The following is a 14027-nucleotide window of genomic DNA, read 5'->3' on the forward strand; positions in this document are numbered from 1 at the left end:
CTGGGGGTATGATTTAGTTGATTTTTTTGACTTACTGGTTGATATATATAGGATTGCTGTTTTGTTGGGAGTACTGGTGCTGTCTAGAGATACAGCATCGGGCTAGCTATATGCTTTCCGGAACTGCTACTCGTATGGGGACAGCGCAAACGGCGGACTTATAGAGTCAGGTTATAGCAATGAGATTTCCTGTGTCCATGGGAATATCATTAACACTCTGTCACATTGACTAAGTACAAGTCTTGGACAGCCAATGGAATGCGGAAGAAAGTCAGAATCAAAGGAGCGTAGGAAGCGATACTAGACTCTGGAGCGACAGGCCTGATCACAATGAAAACAAATGGAAGCAAAACAATGTCAAAGTCAAGACACGACCATAGCCAGGACATGGTCCATGAGGCCTCGTCGAGGAGCTTCTCCAGTACGGTCCGCTCAAATCAGCAGCATCTAGTACCTGAACCGCATACCGCGCTTCGCGTCAGCCGGAGGCACCTCCTTCGAGGTGCTAACGAAAGTGTAAACCCCAACAGCATTCCCATCCGAGTCCTTCTTAGGAGTACAAGCTTCGCCAGTCTCCTCGACGCCATCATCGCAGTTGGAGAGGGTGCCCCTGTAGCAGGTCATAGTAGCAGCCCACGCGACATATCCATTTTGGCCCTCGCTGATGTCAAGACTATAAGTGAGACTTGTGGACTCGGACTCGCTGAAATCGACGCCGAGGGTCTCGGAGATGATACCATACGGATCGCCGATGCTTGCGGAGAAGGTAGTGGACCGGCCAACTTCCACGGACTTGGAGACGTCGATGTGGCCGGGGCCTACCTCGTCGTCGGAAACTTTAAGGGACGCACCGACGGTTTCGTAGGCGCTACCATCTCTGTTGCACCATTTGATTAGCAAAGGACATGTATGGTGGGGACGAGCAAATCGGGATAAAGAAGAACATACTGCGTGAATGTATCGCAGTCACGCTTAGCGGCAGGGATTGCGCGGGTGGTGAGATTGCCTGGAATAACCCTGGCCTCTTCAGGGTTGCAGTCGCCGCAGCAGTAGCTCAGACTTATTGGCGAGCTAATCGCTACACTGCAAGAGAAGACAAGTCCTATTAGCACGGGTCCTGCTGCAGGGAAACCAAGGCAAACGCACCGAGTGCAGACAGCGTTGAAGTATCGGCCAATGATCGGGCCACAGGACACGCCGGGGGTGGCGCTGCCGCCAACAATATATGCGCAGCTGTCCTCAGGCTGCGGAATGTCGAGATAGAGGGCATAGCCTCCACTGGGGAGGACCTCGTAGCCGCTAGTTGGAACTGCGTCAGTCGGTCTGGTGCAGGCAGGAGGTGATGAGGATTTACGCATTATCAAACGATGGTTTTTCAAAGATAGCGCATTCCGGTGAGGGGTCTGTCCACACGATCAGCGGACAGTCACCGCAGCTTCCTTCCTTGCAGACATTGATGTCGTTTGCGCCGGAAACTGCTGAGAATAAGGAGACGGCCAGGGTGACCAAGACAGAGGAAGAAATGGGGGCCATGGCGGCTAAGTGAAGAAGTAGATTGGGATGCTGTGACCCAGGAGGCGATTGCTCGATTGTTTGTTGTGTGTTGCAAATCGGGCGAGGGCGACAACCCTCTTTATACCTGTAGTTCAGGGTCATTTCATCATGAGGCCATTGACACTACCATCCCCAATCGACCAGATGCTGAAGTCGTATACAACTCGCGCCGCTGACATCACGCAGTGACCGAAGCATTGCCTGCTGTTTCTCGTTTCCTGGGTATCTGTGGCCCTCTGCAGCTGAATGCTACATTGCATTGTGGTGGTCCTTTTGCCCATGCTCCAGTGAAGGATTCTCATTGGAGAGAACGTATAGATATGAGCTTAGTTTGAGACACCCACGGTCTGTGCCTTGGTACGTGCAGCAGCAACAAGCGCGAAGCTTGATATGGAAGCGATCAACCTGTGGCTGGGTTCCCACCTGCCCTGTTCGTATTGTCTAACATGGGACTAGATGACAGGAGCAACTTGACCACTCGGGGAAGAAAAGCAAGCGGCGGCGTGCGCTAGAGACCTGAGTATGGTCTGCAAACGTTGTGTTGTAACACACAAAGTCCTGATATACCATGCTAGAGAGTGTGCCCAGTAGACATGTGGCAAGCGCAGCCACACTTCGGCCTTCAATGCTTAGTCCTGGGAAGGAGTACATCGCAGTTCCAGATTACTATTCGGCCACACCTAGAGCCAGACTTCCTCAAGGCAAGGCCAAAAAGTCACGAGTCATGCACCGTCAGAACCCAGTCCATCCTCTGGCATGGGGGCCGGATGTGCATGATCCGCTGTCCGTGTGTGATACTCCTCCAGCTGATACCCTAGTCTTATCCATCGTTAAATGCGATAAGCAGGCCTGTGCTGTCAGGCAGCGGCCACCTTGACGTAAATATCTACCGAACTTGAACTTTGTGGCTTGTAGGGCAGCAGACCAAGAACGACGGTTCAGGTCTCGCAGCTCTATCTCCACTTATTATCTCCCAAGGCTTGAATCAGAGCCAGTGACACGGCGAGGTAGATATGTGATTAGTGATATATGACTTCATACGGAGGCGAGTGGGCGGCACGAACCGCAATATGGGGCCGGCAGAGCGCCATGTTTGGTGCGGGCGTTCCTGGTTGGAGATTGCATATCTTCACTATTGAGCTATACCCGTTAGCTCTTCTTCAAGGACGTGACATACACCTCCTCTTGTAGACACATCTGCCTCTAGCTCCTATGCGCCTTGTCTCTTGGCAAGCTGAGTGACGTTCATCAGCCGTACCCTGGTACATGCGGTGCTAGGCCTTGTGTGATACATATATTGAGATTTTGAGCAATTAATATAGCTGTCTGTGCCTTTCCACCAGATTCCGTGCACCAAGCCATCACTTGGCCCGTCACGAAGAGGTGTATTAGCCCCTGTATTGTGCTTCAGCGCCTATATTTCTTGATCGGGGTCTTTGGTAGTGGGTACATGATATATCTGCACCTGTTGATGACCAGGTGGCCAGATAACAGATATCTGCTATATGTCCAGCACTCGATGTAATTGCCTGTTGTGTGTGTAACATCCTGTCTCTGGGCAATGTGACTGGCACTTAGCAATTGAACATGCCCCATGCCACGGTCCTAGTGGCGGCAGGTGGCGCCCTGGCTAATTGTAAACGTCCCTCTCCGGGCTTTATCTTGCTGGAAATCACAAGGGGTACTAGGAATGGTTGATGGACGTGAGTAATATACCAAGTCCTATACCACATGGAAGATCGAACACCTTTGATTAAATAGATATCAATGTACTTAATCAAACCCTTGCATCTCATACATGATTTAGAATCTCCTAGAGCTCGTATAAAATATGCAATCCATAAGTGGTGCCCAAGACATATATGGCACACCGCGGCCGAGTACCTGCGTTCTTTATAGACCTAACCGTACCTAGAGAACCACAAATCCTCGTCATATCTTTACCCAAAGCAAAGGCTGCCTCGGAGCCAATTGGTTCTATGATTTAGCAGTAGCTTTACTTAATGAGAATTATACAGCACCTCGGTTCATACGTCTACCCTGTAGCTGTACAGCCTCATAGAGACCATATATTGTAGTAGCCGTCTCACATGTGGGCCAACCGACCCAGGCAAAAGCCCTCAGGGCATCCATTCCGTACGTTACAAGCTACCGTCATGACTGCCCTCCTCAATAATCTTATGTTTCTAGGCGGAAAGAAGCTTTCAGATAGTATAACAGCTCAGATGTACTCAGTACGTACAATACCATTTATGAAAACGGCATAGAAGCTGCATCAACTAACATCAGGCGCCCCAAGTAAAGAAACCAGTGACCATTCCCCCTCAACGCCCATATAATTGAGACTTTCGGCGGTAGACGTGCGACGTAAGAGCTGAACCATACCTTCCCAGTCACAATCAGCCAAGAAACCACCATGGCGATGTGTCTTAGCCTGCTCGATTGCATAATCGAATGGTGTTTTGCCTTCCTCACCGCTCGAATCTGCCAGATATAGGAGGTTTTCTGCCAAAATCCAGTCCAGAGTTTCCTTTACCAATGTTCCCTGAATGGCTGCGCAGTGGAGGATATTCTTTCCTGTACTATCCGTCGCCGCTAGATCGACCCCATGGTTCCTCAGCGTCTCCAGCGTCGGAACCTGGTCCCAGTGGCTACATAGTGCTAGATGCGCTAGGCTCTGACCGGTGGAAGATCTCCAAAAGGGGTCTGCGCCATGCTGTAGAAGTATGGAGCAAACCTGTGATCGCGGGGCCCTGTAGGGCTTGCGAAGGAATAAGCTGATTGGGGTCTCCCCATCCATAGCGATAGTATTCGCGTCCACACCATAGTTTGATAGTAGGCATATCGTTTCGGGGAAGCATCGGAAACGTTCAGCTTCCAGGTGGTGGTGCAGCAGGCTTTTTCCTTGAGAATCCACTGCGCCCTTAAGAGAACCTCGCGTTTTCTCGTAGTAGCGCAGCATAACCGTCACCGTGTCGTAGCTACTTCCTCTAACGGCGTAGTGGAGTGCGTTCAGGCTCTGTCCGTCTTCGAGCTCAATGCAACAGCCTCTTTCAAGCGTGTCAGTAACGATGTCTGGGACATTCGCTTGGCTAGCGATGTGGAGCGCCGTTTGGCCTTTTCCATTCACCATGCCAGGAACTGCTCCTGCTCGATATAATTTTTTATAGATGGTGCCTGCGTTGCGGGATTCGTATGGTAAACAATGCAACGGTGTGTCGAGCTCAATATTCTGAATGTTTGTGTCGATACATAGACTTGCAAGGAGCGCTTCGATAATTGTGAGCTGTTTTTGGTCAGTATATCCACAATTGCCGTTGGCTACTTGCTCTTTCTCGTCATAATCTTCAACGTCGATATTTCCGTCCTCGCTGTATGATGTAGCAGAATTCTCCTTCTCCCGGCGGTAGCCTGGCCACTCATCCCCTGAATGCACAGGATACCCGTTTGCGTCCTTGCCTTCTCATGCAGGCACCAGGATACCTCTGTGCAGGGCTATATGCAGAGCAGTGTCGCCGCAGGGGCAGCGTACGTTAGGATCAGCGCCCCGCAGGAGAAGATATTCCGCCATCTCATCTCGACCGATCAAAGCTGCGAAATGGAGTGGTGTCAGGCCATCGAAGCCAGGAACCTCCTCCCGTGGTCGTTCGGTGGTTTTGGCGTGCTCACCTTCGTTGTAGACTATACGTCCAGGGTGCTCACCCCCCGATCCAGGATTTTCGTTCAATGCGTTGGTTAAGCTGAGCTCCTGCTTCTAGAAGAAGATCCACATTTTCGCGGCTGTTGCTGGCCACGGCATATAATAGGGGCGTCATGTTATTCATGTCGCAGGTATTGATGTCCATTCCGCGTTCCAGAAGCAACTTGACAGACGCAGTGCTCTGAGTCTTGTTCGACAGGAAAGCCAAATGTAACGCGTTTCGTCGCATGCCGTCCAACGCATGGATCTCTGCTCCGTTGAGCAGAAGTTGGTTTATAGAAGTAAGGCTACCCTCATATGCAGCAATCAAAAGGGGCGTTCTTCCATCCTCATCGCGGAGTTCCAACAGCGCACCGCTTTCGACAAGAAAAGTTATTAGCGGGCCGCTGTCTTGTATTGCTGCGCAATGCAAGCAAGACCTCATCCTGAGATCTGTTGCGTTCACGTCCATCCCTTTCTGCAAGAGAAGCTCCACTGTGCGTATCTCACAACCCCTCGTAGCCCAATGCAGAGGCGTCTGACCTGATCAGTCCGCTAGCTCCTCGAAATCATGGTGCGGTAGGAAATGCAAGACTTCCCCAGGAAAGCCACAGTATGCAGCAGTATGAAGGCCTGTAATCTTTTCGGGTACGATCAAAGGTCCGGCAGCCCTCGATCGTTGACGGCAGACCTGAATAGCGCTGGCCAGAGCTAGGTCCTCCCCAAGAAATTCAACAATAAACTCCTTCGTCTCCCTATATGATTGTTGCGCATGGTATGACCAATGCTGGGCAGCATAGGCGTAAAGGCAGTTTTCCTTCAAGCGCTGAGCGTATTCGGTATCACTACGAGCTGGACCTTTGGCAAAGGGCTCGAACTGGAGATATGTGAGACATGCAGTTGTAATACAGTAATGTCCGTCAGGAAACCACATCCTCCAGAATTGCTCGAAATACTTTTGGGCAGTGTGGTGCACGAACCGTATTACGGCAGACCTGCCATCCAGAGTAACCAGGCCCGCGCAGACGTCAATTAGCCATCTCGGGTCTGTCAGATTTCGCCAATTGAGCTTGGACGATCCGGGGATAACGGCCAGTCCATGTTGTAGTTCTCCTATTGTAATCGCCGCCGGGGACAGTGTGATCCAAGCAAGGACTTGCAGAGCGAGGTCCTGAGCGCCTTTTTGCGAGCCTTCGATCCTTCTCATGGCTTGCTCGTAGACTTCTGAGTACACCTCCGAGTCGTTGGGAATACTCTCCAAAGCCTCATCAACTTTCATGGGGGTATCCTTGTCCCTCAGTGAGTCAAGGTGAAGCCTTGCTAGAAGAAACCTAATGCTGTTAGCCAGAGGTATGGTCGCCAGAGATTGCAACCACTTAACCTACATGCCATCGGTCTCCCGGAAAATTGTATGCATTATTTCTTGTTTTATTCCGGGGCTGTCGAAAGGTGGGGTGTCTGGTATGTGGCTTCGGAGGAAGTTTTGGATATCTTCATCCCTGGCTCGTATGTCCATGATAGTGCCTCCAGCATTCTCGAATATCTCCGCCATCTTGGTAGAATATCTCGATGTTGCGAACATGTTGACATAAGTTTCAGCTTGAAGCGCTGTCAATTGTGCAGCAATATTTATCCGCACGCTTTCGGAAATGCTGCATTCGTCAAGGGCATCAACTACTATGAAAACCCTCGAGTACTCTGAGATAGCAAGCTTGAGTGTACGGAGTAGCGTATCGGAGGAGGGGCGTATCCCTTTGGTTGAATAGGAATCGTAGAGTTGCAAGATGGAGTTCGGGGTAGGAGGACGCGCCAGCTGTCTCAGAAGACTTGAATATAGCTCTAACTTGGTGGTTCCTGGTTGTGTATAGCTATAGAAGATGTAAGCAACAGCGACACCTGGGTCATTCTCGAACATCCGATAGAGATGGTCGACCACGATAGAGGTGGCGATGGATTTTCCGGCCCCTGGAATTCCAGGGCAGAACAGAGTCCGTCCGACGTTGATCAGCCATTGCTGGAACTGGTCGGATGCTAAAAGCCATTGACAAAATTCCTCCTGTCGGAGCTCTAAGTAATCGCGCTGCTGGGATGATGAATCTATCCCACCAAGCCACTTAATAACGGCCTGCAACTTCTGATCCTCGTGCGTGTCGACTAGACTTCTGATTCCCTTTGACACATTTTCTGTGAGATATTAGTGATTGCAGTACGTCAGGAAGCACATAAAGTATTGCTCACCTAGGATTTCGGTGATGTTCCTCTGAGCAGCGACCTTGGCCGGACGGATTTCGCGAAGAAGATCTCTGGTGTAAGCGGCAGCTGTCATGGCAGCATACCCTTGCCACTCGTCATTCTTGTGCGAGTCCGAGTAGTTGCTGATGCCCCGATTACCAAGCAAGGGAAGTGGTTGACCAGGCCCGCGGCTTCCATTTCAAAGCAGAGAACCCCTTTCTCGTGCGCAAGCTTGTCCCTCGTCAACGCGTTCTTCATCAACCGGTTGGATGAAGCGATTACGCCGTAGTGTACCATTGGGTCGTCATCGTATTCCTTCCTCTGTGGTCTTACAATCAGGACTGAAGGGTCATTACCGCAGGCTTTCTCGCAGCTTGCGTCAGATTGAATGGGATGGACCACGTCCGATCGATATAACCTGTCGGTCGCTGGTGCGGGCCCTTCATACACCTTCTGCAGCGATGGGTTTGCAGCCAGAACCCTCGATATGGACGCTTCGATCTGATGGCCCTCACTCTGGTATATTGTCGCCAGTCCGTTCATGGCAGTCAGTAATCCAACTGGCGGTTTATTCAAGAACGAGGTCTGTATGAACTCCTGATCCTGAATCTCCTTTCCGAGATCCAACTGGATCACCCCTCCCGTTCCACGGTGAGGCCTGCTAACGACAATATCACCGAGGCGAATATCGTGCTTACGACTAGGCGCTGCCCCTCCCACCCAGACCATCAGGCCGATCTTGATATTAGGGAAGTCGTGCACCAGATCCCTTGCAACGATGGCTGCAGAGCACACCCCATATCCCCCGGCAGGCAAAACAGCCATGACAACATGGTGCCTACCCAGTTTTCCGAGTGTGTAGTGGTTGCTGCTGCTTGACGAGGCCGAGTTCAGGACTTCGTGCACTTCGTCGAGAAACGCTCGCGCTGCGGTGTAATCGACCCGAGTGGCACATATCCACCCTACCGTGTATGTGTTCGAGTCAAGCATTGCTGCTATCAAGGTTCATAGACTCGAAGGGACACGACCTTGGTCTCTGTATTAGGGAGAAAGAAGAGAAGAGTCAAGCAAGAAGCGGGGTCTGCAGCAGGAGGAAGCAGAACAGCCTTGGGCGCTTAGGTACCGTGGTCATTGGTTGAATTCCACCACGCAAAACAAAAGCTGCCTCGCTCGCTCAGCCTCTGTCGGCAGCCTACCTGTTTTTTTATCCTCAAGATTTTCAAATATTGTTTAGTTTTCGAGAGGTTTCTTCCGTTTCGCTCCGTCCCAGTAAACCATTAGTCTTTCAGGAGCCATGGCCTACAGATTACAGTCTCACGCACCTCAAAGAGGCAGCCTAGACTGCCAAACAAGTTGTCCAATAGGTCGGATTGGTTAATCTTCTCATTTCTTTGGATAAATATCAATTACTATTCCTACCGAGCAGTATACCCCCCATCGACAGGAAGAAGAACTCCCGTAACCCAGTTGGCATCCTCACTTGCCAGCACAACAGCCATCCTCGCAATATCATCCGGTTTTCCAAGGCCCTTAAAAGGGTGACGGCGCTGCAAATCATCAACGGAAGCCATGTGCGTGGTTGTTTCTTTCAGAATTGCTGTTTCGGTATCTTTACGCACATTAGCTTGGTGCCACAGAGTATTCTGATCCTATGACTCAGATCAATTTAGATTATCAGACTTACACCCAGGACACAGAGCATTGCAGTGGATCCGGAACGGCGCGTAGTCAAGAGCAACCTGTCTAGTCAGGTTACAAACGGCACCCTTTGACGCGCAGTAGGACGCTATAGCACAGCCATCGTCAGCTCCAGAAAGCCCTAAGGGTCTAGCTGTGTTACTCACGGCTATAAAGACCCGCAACAATGCCCTTCACAGAAGACATATTGATAATCCACCCCCGATCCCCCGACGGATGCGGCTCCTGCTTGAGCATTTGCGCCGTCGCATACTTGCACCCCAGGAAGACCGATTTCACATTGACGCGCATCGTGGTATCCCACGTCTCCTCGTCCGTCAGGTGGCATACCGCAGGTGATCTAGCCTCAATCGATATCCCCGCGTTGTTGACCATACTACCAGATTCACCTCTCACTCAGCGCCATTCTTACTAGGAGGAGTGTCAAAACAAGGGAGAACATACATATCCACCCTCCCAAATTTATTCACCGCAGCCACGACAAGGTACTCCATCTCTTGCGCATTGCCCACATCAGTATGGACAAAGATCGCCTCGCCTCCCTCTTTCACGATGAGATCATGCGTCGAGACTTCTGTTTCTTCGGGAATCTCTGAGCGGGCTTTCTCGGAGAAGTCTGCGCAGACGAGTTTCGCGCCTTCGCGCGCGTAGCGCAGGCATATCGCGCGGCCGAGGCCGGAGGAGGCGCCGGTCACGATGGCGACTTCGTCCTTGAGACGGAGGGTGGACATTTCGAAGGGTTGTGAAAGGATGGTTGAGGAGGACGGAGAGGGGATAAGGGAGGTGGGTAGTTATGGTGGTCTCGAGAGTCGATCGGAGCTGACCCCTCATTGCTCCCCTCTCACGTAGCAAACCGTGCAGAGGCAGTCGTCCGAGGGATTGATGCGTTGACCGTTGTGCTGGCTGCGGGGAAGCTTGACTGGCAGGCATTCGCATAAATTTCCTTTTCTGTCAATAAGCTTGTCATGCATCAATCGAGCGTAAGAGCCAACAAGCGGGGCGTGGGAAGCTTTTAGGGTCAGAATTATCACCGACATAGATAGCCTCATGGCAATGATTGATGTTTACCCAACAACTCGGTGATGAGCTGCGATTTGCTTCTGCAGGGTATACAAACGCGCTTGGGTACCAGTGCGTCGACCTCAACCCCAAGGTCTCTAACTAGCGCCTAACATATACTTTTGTCCTGCTTTCGCATTATGATGGTCTCGCTTTGTGCAGACCTAGTGCTTGTTTGAATGGTGTGACGACTTCATATCTACAGTCAAGGTTCTCAAGCTAATCTGCGATGCAGAGGCAGTGCGCCATTCGAGACCAATGTGTGAATGAAAAAAAAAAAAAAGGAAGAAGGGACTACCACTCTCTCCCAACCCCTGAGTTGAGCTCAACAAAGGCTCTTCCCAAGATGTGGAAATTATGGCAAATGACATATCAGATTGACCCCAGACTTGTCAGGCGGGCTGCAGCAAATGGATCTCCATGTTCCGCCACAGGCTCTGTGAAACAGCAAGAGGCGGGTAGATCATCTACTTTCTTGAAGGTGTATGTCGCAAAATTGAGCCACTCATATGATTTATTGCTTTACTGGCGGAGTGGCTTGCCGTGGGGTGACCGTTAGGGTCGAAGGCAACGAGCTGTCACAGATCATCAGCGACAATATTGACGGGACACGCAAGGGATGTTGAGGTTCAGCCGAGCCTCCCCTGAACAACCCTCCCTCAAGAATTTCTCAGGGGTAGTGCTGCGGTTGGGGTGTCTTTGGTGATGAAAGCTTCTAAGGTATAAAGCCAGCTCAATATCCGACCTCTGTAGAACAACCAACTCACCATCCTTGCTTCAATCCATCCTTCTATACTCAAGTCTCCACTTCCATCTTCAAACACAGATTACCATCCACTCGGTCAACATGAAGTTCCTCACTGTCGCTGCCCTCTTCGCCGCTGCCGCCGTGGCCATGCCCTACGCCCCTGGGTCTCCGCTCACCGGAACCACTCCCTCATCTGCAGGCACCTGCGGAAACGCCCAGCTCAGCTGCTGCGACACTCTTGACCAGAACGCCGTTGTCACCGAGGACGAAAGCGCCAGCCTCCTCGACCTCCTTAAGGGGGCTGACCTCGACGTTCTGAGCGACGGTGTCCTCGGCAAGTACAGCGGATGCAGCGCTTGTAAGTATTATGTCACGTTTATGATGTGATAGAGCTCTCTGACAATGGAAAGTGGCCTCTGTTGAGGTTATTGAGGGAACCGTCGGCGGACAGTGCAACAATCACGCTGCTTGCTGCAATGGTGGTGATGGTGATATTGTATGTTTCCAGATTCCAGGATTATCGAGTTATATGCTAACTGTGAGCAGAACGGTCTCGTCAATGTTGCTGTTCCTTGCCTTCCGATCAACGTCTTGTAAGCCGCGTGATCTGCGTTGGCAGCATTACCATCGACATCTGTGGTCTCCAATTACTTGTACTTTGTGTCCACATCACTCTTTTGTATATTCGGCTAGTTGATCAGACATCTACCTCTCGCAGACTAGTTACAGTACTTAATAATTAATCCGATCTACTCTTCTTGTCCAGGTTCTTAGGAGTTGTTTCGTAAATACGTAGTCGAGGCCCGCATTGGGATCCGAAAGCACAATCTGGTAGCTCTATGCCGCTCAGGAACCTGATATTGACAGTTTAGTTGTCTAACAACCCTTGTAATGTGGAAGGTGTAACATGCAACGTATTCATGATCCACTTAGAGGATATCTTTACCCAACAGTGCCCTTCTCAGTTCTTAAGGCGACCGAACTCTGTGATAGCATTTATAGAATCCCATCAGACATCTTCCCTAGCTGACTGGGGGACATTGGGGGACAAATTTGGGTCATTTCTGATGTAAAGAGGCAGAGCCTCAGAGGATTCTTGAACAGGGCCTATACTACAACCACGACGTACAGTCATTTATATCACAGTGTACTCAACGCTACAGCTTTACTCGGGCCCCGATCTAGTTTAGATTGGTGGCATGGCAGTGCTGGAGACAGCCCTATTCACTATACATCCTGCCCTCTTGCTATGTTTCGATCGTTAGCTGCTACATATGTACAACCTTCTGTTTCTGTTGTTTCCAGCCCACCAATCCTCAAATCAACATTGAACACGAACTGGTGTCAGCCATGTGTCTCTGAAATTCAGGGATTCATTATTCAGCCGTGAGGAAAGCGTAGGACAGATGCAATTCTGGCGAGGCTGAGGCTGAGGCAGCACATGATCATGCTCATTCCCATATCCATGCAGGCTGACCCCGCCTCGCTCCAAAAATGCAGCCCGAGTCCTGTCAATGCTTTCCACCCCGTCATCCTACTCTGGGGTTTGTGTGCAGTTCCTGAAATCAAGGACCGATCATATTGAGACAGCTACAAATGACGTTCCCAAAGTCGAAACGGGAGTCGCAGTTTTACCGGCCCTATGATGATAACTGGAAGCTCACCTATACACAGACCAGCCCATCAGGCCCAGCATTTACGGTGCCGCGCCCATCTGGTCGTGCCACTAGTGCAAACACCAGTGTGAACCCGAGCAGGAGTTTTAATGCGCCGCAGTAAACTTTCAAATCATCCCTTCTGCTCTTTGGATGATCTAACATGTAGCAGGAAAGCACCTTCTATCCGGCCCGTGCCGGTAATAAACCCTACTGGCATCAAGACACAGCCCTCAAGCACACCAGGTCCCACTGACCAGGAAAAAGGCAAAGCCGGCCGGGACAAGGAGGAGAAGCCAGAGACTGCCACGAGGCCATTGAGTAAACAATTCACATTTCTTGTCGTCTATTAAGAAACAACCTGGCTAACAAACACCAATCTCAGCAGATGTACCGCGCACCGTTACGAAGAGCGAGGACGTCGGACAAGTGGTCGAGCCTATCCTAGAACCGGTTATAATATGCAAAATCCACCAGACCAGACCTCACCTACATCGCGATGATGACTTGGATACTGGTCCCGCCAATCCGGTTCAGGGGTCGAGGACCAATTATGGTCATCGAACTTCGACGGACCTTTCAGAGACTACACGCCAGCCCTCGAGCTATTCCATTAACGACACGCGAGATGGCTCGGATTGTGAAAAGGGCAAGCCTGTCACCGAGGTCAGGCCGGTGATGCCTCCTCAGGATACATGTCCTTTAGAGGCTGAGATTGTACCCATTTCTAATCCAGTCTCTACTGCTGTTCACGGCGAGAAGAATCGCACCAAAAAGAAGGACAAGTACATCAAGAAGAAACATTCCCGGATGTATTACAGAAGAATTGCAGACAAGAATGCCCCTGAGAATGGCGAAATCGTGAAGACAAAAAGTCGGCGGTCATCAAGGCGAGGTGAGGTAGAGCTCAAGAAGATGCCTGTGGTTGGTCGGATCAGAGTTTACCTACCACGCACGAAATACAGGCGAACTCGGTGATATTTACTTCAACCGTGTCGGTGTGAGACGGGGCTCGCTTCAATTCCATCATGTCTTTCCCTTTCAGTTCTTCTTACTTTTTGTGCGAAAGCCCTGTCATCACGACAGGTCATTGACTGTGTTGCTCATGAATTGGCTTGAGCCAACGAGATTGATAAGGTTCTTCAGTGTTAGGGCCGAGGGACAGAGTACGGCCTGTCTCATCTGGTGCTCACTTGAGGGCTTAGAAGCGCCATTTATTCCATGTATTTTGTTGTTTCTATCACGCTCAGAAATACAAGTTTGAAGTTCTGCTGCTGCGTCCTCGAGGTTTCTTATGTTTCCTTTTGCTAACCAAGTTATATGCCTCGTGTGATTTGGTTGAAAGTCAAGAGAAGCACTTTCCTGCCTCAGGCATCAACAGTGACCGGCCGGAACCGGAACC

General features: G+C 50.7%; 5 protein-coding genes across 5 annotated transcripts; 2 read left to right on the plus strand and 3 right to left on the minus strand.

The window, feature by feature from the left end:
• Window positions 1-283: 283 nt before the first annotated feature.
• BJY04DRAFT_196811 (uncharacterized protein) lies at window positions 284-1568 on the minus strand. Its single transcript, XM_073712408.1, has 4 exons — window positions 1355-1568; window positions 1147-1299; window positions 949-1083; window positions 284-877 (listed from the first exon to the last, which is right to left on the minus strand). Exons 1-4 carry the CDS (start codon window positions 1531-1533, stop codon window positions 448-450), a joined length of 897 nt encoding a protein of 298 aa, XP_073567796.1. The 5' UTR covers window positions 1534-1568; the 3' UTR covers window positions 284-447.
• A 2457-nt stretch (window positions 1569-4025) lies between these two features.
• Window positions 4026-8495, minus strand: BJY04DRAFT_230250 (ankyrin repeat-containing domain protein; the record flags this gene model as incomplete). The annotated part of the gene is made up of 9 exons (XM_073719251.1): window positions 7625-8495; window positions 7472-7586; window positions 6619-7417; window positions 5829-6564; window positions 5325-5771; window positions 5087-5251; window positions 4880-5008; window positions 4138-4840; window positions 4026-4099 (listed from the first exon to the last, which is right to left on the minus strand). The coding sequence occupies exons 1-9, from the start codon at window positions 8453-8455 to the stop codon at window positions 4026-4028; spliced, it is 3999 nt and encodes a 1332-aa protein (XP_073567797.1). The 5' UTR covers window positions 8456-8495.
• A 385-nt stretch (window positions 8496-8880) lies between these two features.
• BJY04DRAFT_209555 (SDR family NAD(P)-dependent oxidoreductase) lies at window positions 8881-9894 on the minus strand (the record flags this gene model as incomplete). Its single annotated transcript, XM_073714140.1, has 4 exons — window positions 8881-9074; window positions 9150-9251; window positions 9310-9539; window positions 9608-9894. The coding sequence occupies 4 exons, from the start codon at window positions 9892-9894 to the stop codon at window positions 8881-8883; spliced, it is 813 nt and encodes a 270-aa protein (XP_073567798.1).
• A 1175-nt stretch (window positions 9895-11069) lies between these two features.
• BJY04DRAFT_221558 (hydrophobin family protein) lies at window positions 11070-11567 on the plus strand (the record flags this gene model as incomplete). Its single annotated transcript, XM_073717162.1, has 3 exons — window positions 11070-11328; window positions 11381-11466; window positions 11517-11567. 3 exons carry the CDS (start codon window positions 11070-11072, stop codon window positions 11565-11567), a joined length of 396 nt encoding a protein of 131 aa, XP_073567799.1.
• A 910-nt stretch (window positions 11568-12477) lies between these two features.
• BJY04DRAFT_120312 (uncharacterized protein) lies at window positions 12478-13920 on the plus strand. The gene is made up of 3 exons (XM_073708319.1): window positions 12478-12745; window positions 12798-12946; window positions 13011-13920. The coding sequence occupies exons 1-3, from the start codon at window positions 12567-12569 to the stop codon at window positions 13601-13603; spliced, it is 921 nt and encodes a 306-aa protein (XP_073567800.1). The 5' UTR covers window positions 12478-12566; the 3' UTR covers window positions 13604-13920.
• Window positions 13921-14027: the final 107 nt, after the last annotated feature.

This window comes from Aspergillus karnatakaensis, assembly GCF_047715665.1.
Source record: "Aspergillus karnatakaensis strain CBS 102800 unplaced genomic scaffold BJY04scaffold_50, whole genome shotgun sequence".
Classification (NCBI taxonomy): domain Eukaryota; kingdom Fungi; phylum Ascomycota; class Eurotiomycetes; order Eurotiales; family Aspergillaceae; genus Aspergillus; species Aspergillus karnatakaensis.

Excerpts from the sequence above, each read along its gene's own strand:
- BJY04DRAFT_196811 (XM_073712408.1), bottom strand. The coding sequence starts at position 1,533 with ATGGCCCCCATTTCTTCCTCTGTCTTGGTCACCCTGGCCGTCTCCTTA. Across the intron at positions 1,300-1,354 it reads AAACCATCGTTTGATAATGC|CGGCTACGAGGTCCTCCCCA; the intron begins GTAAATCCTCAT and ends AGTTCCAACTAG. Across the intron at positions 1,084-1,146 it reads TTCAACGCTGTCTGCACTCG|TGTAGCGATTAGCTCGCCAA; the intron begins GTGCGTTTGCCT and ends CTTCTCTTGCAG.
- BJY04DRAFT_120312 (XM_073708319.1), top strand. The coding sequence starts at position 12,567 with ATGACGTTCCCAAAGTCGAAACGGGAGTCGCAGTTTTACCGGCCCTAT. Across the intron at positions 12,746-12,797 it reads AGGAGTTTTAATGCGCCGCA|GAAAGCACCTTCTATCCGGC; the intron begins GTAAACTTTCAA and ends AACATGTAGCAG. Across the intron at positions 12,947-13,010 it reads GACTGCCACGAGGCCATTGA|CAGATGTACCGCGCACCGTT; the intron begins GTAAACAATTCA and ends CACCAATCTCAG.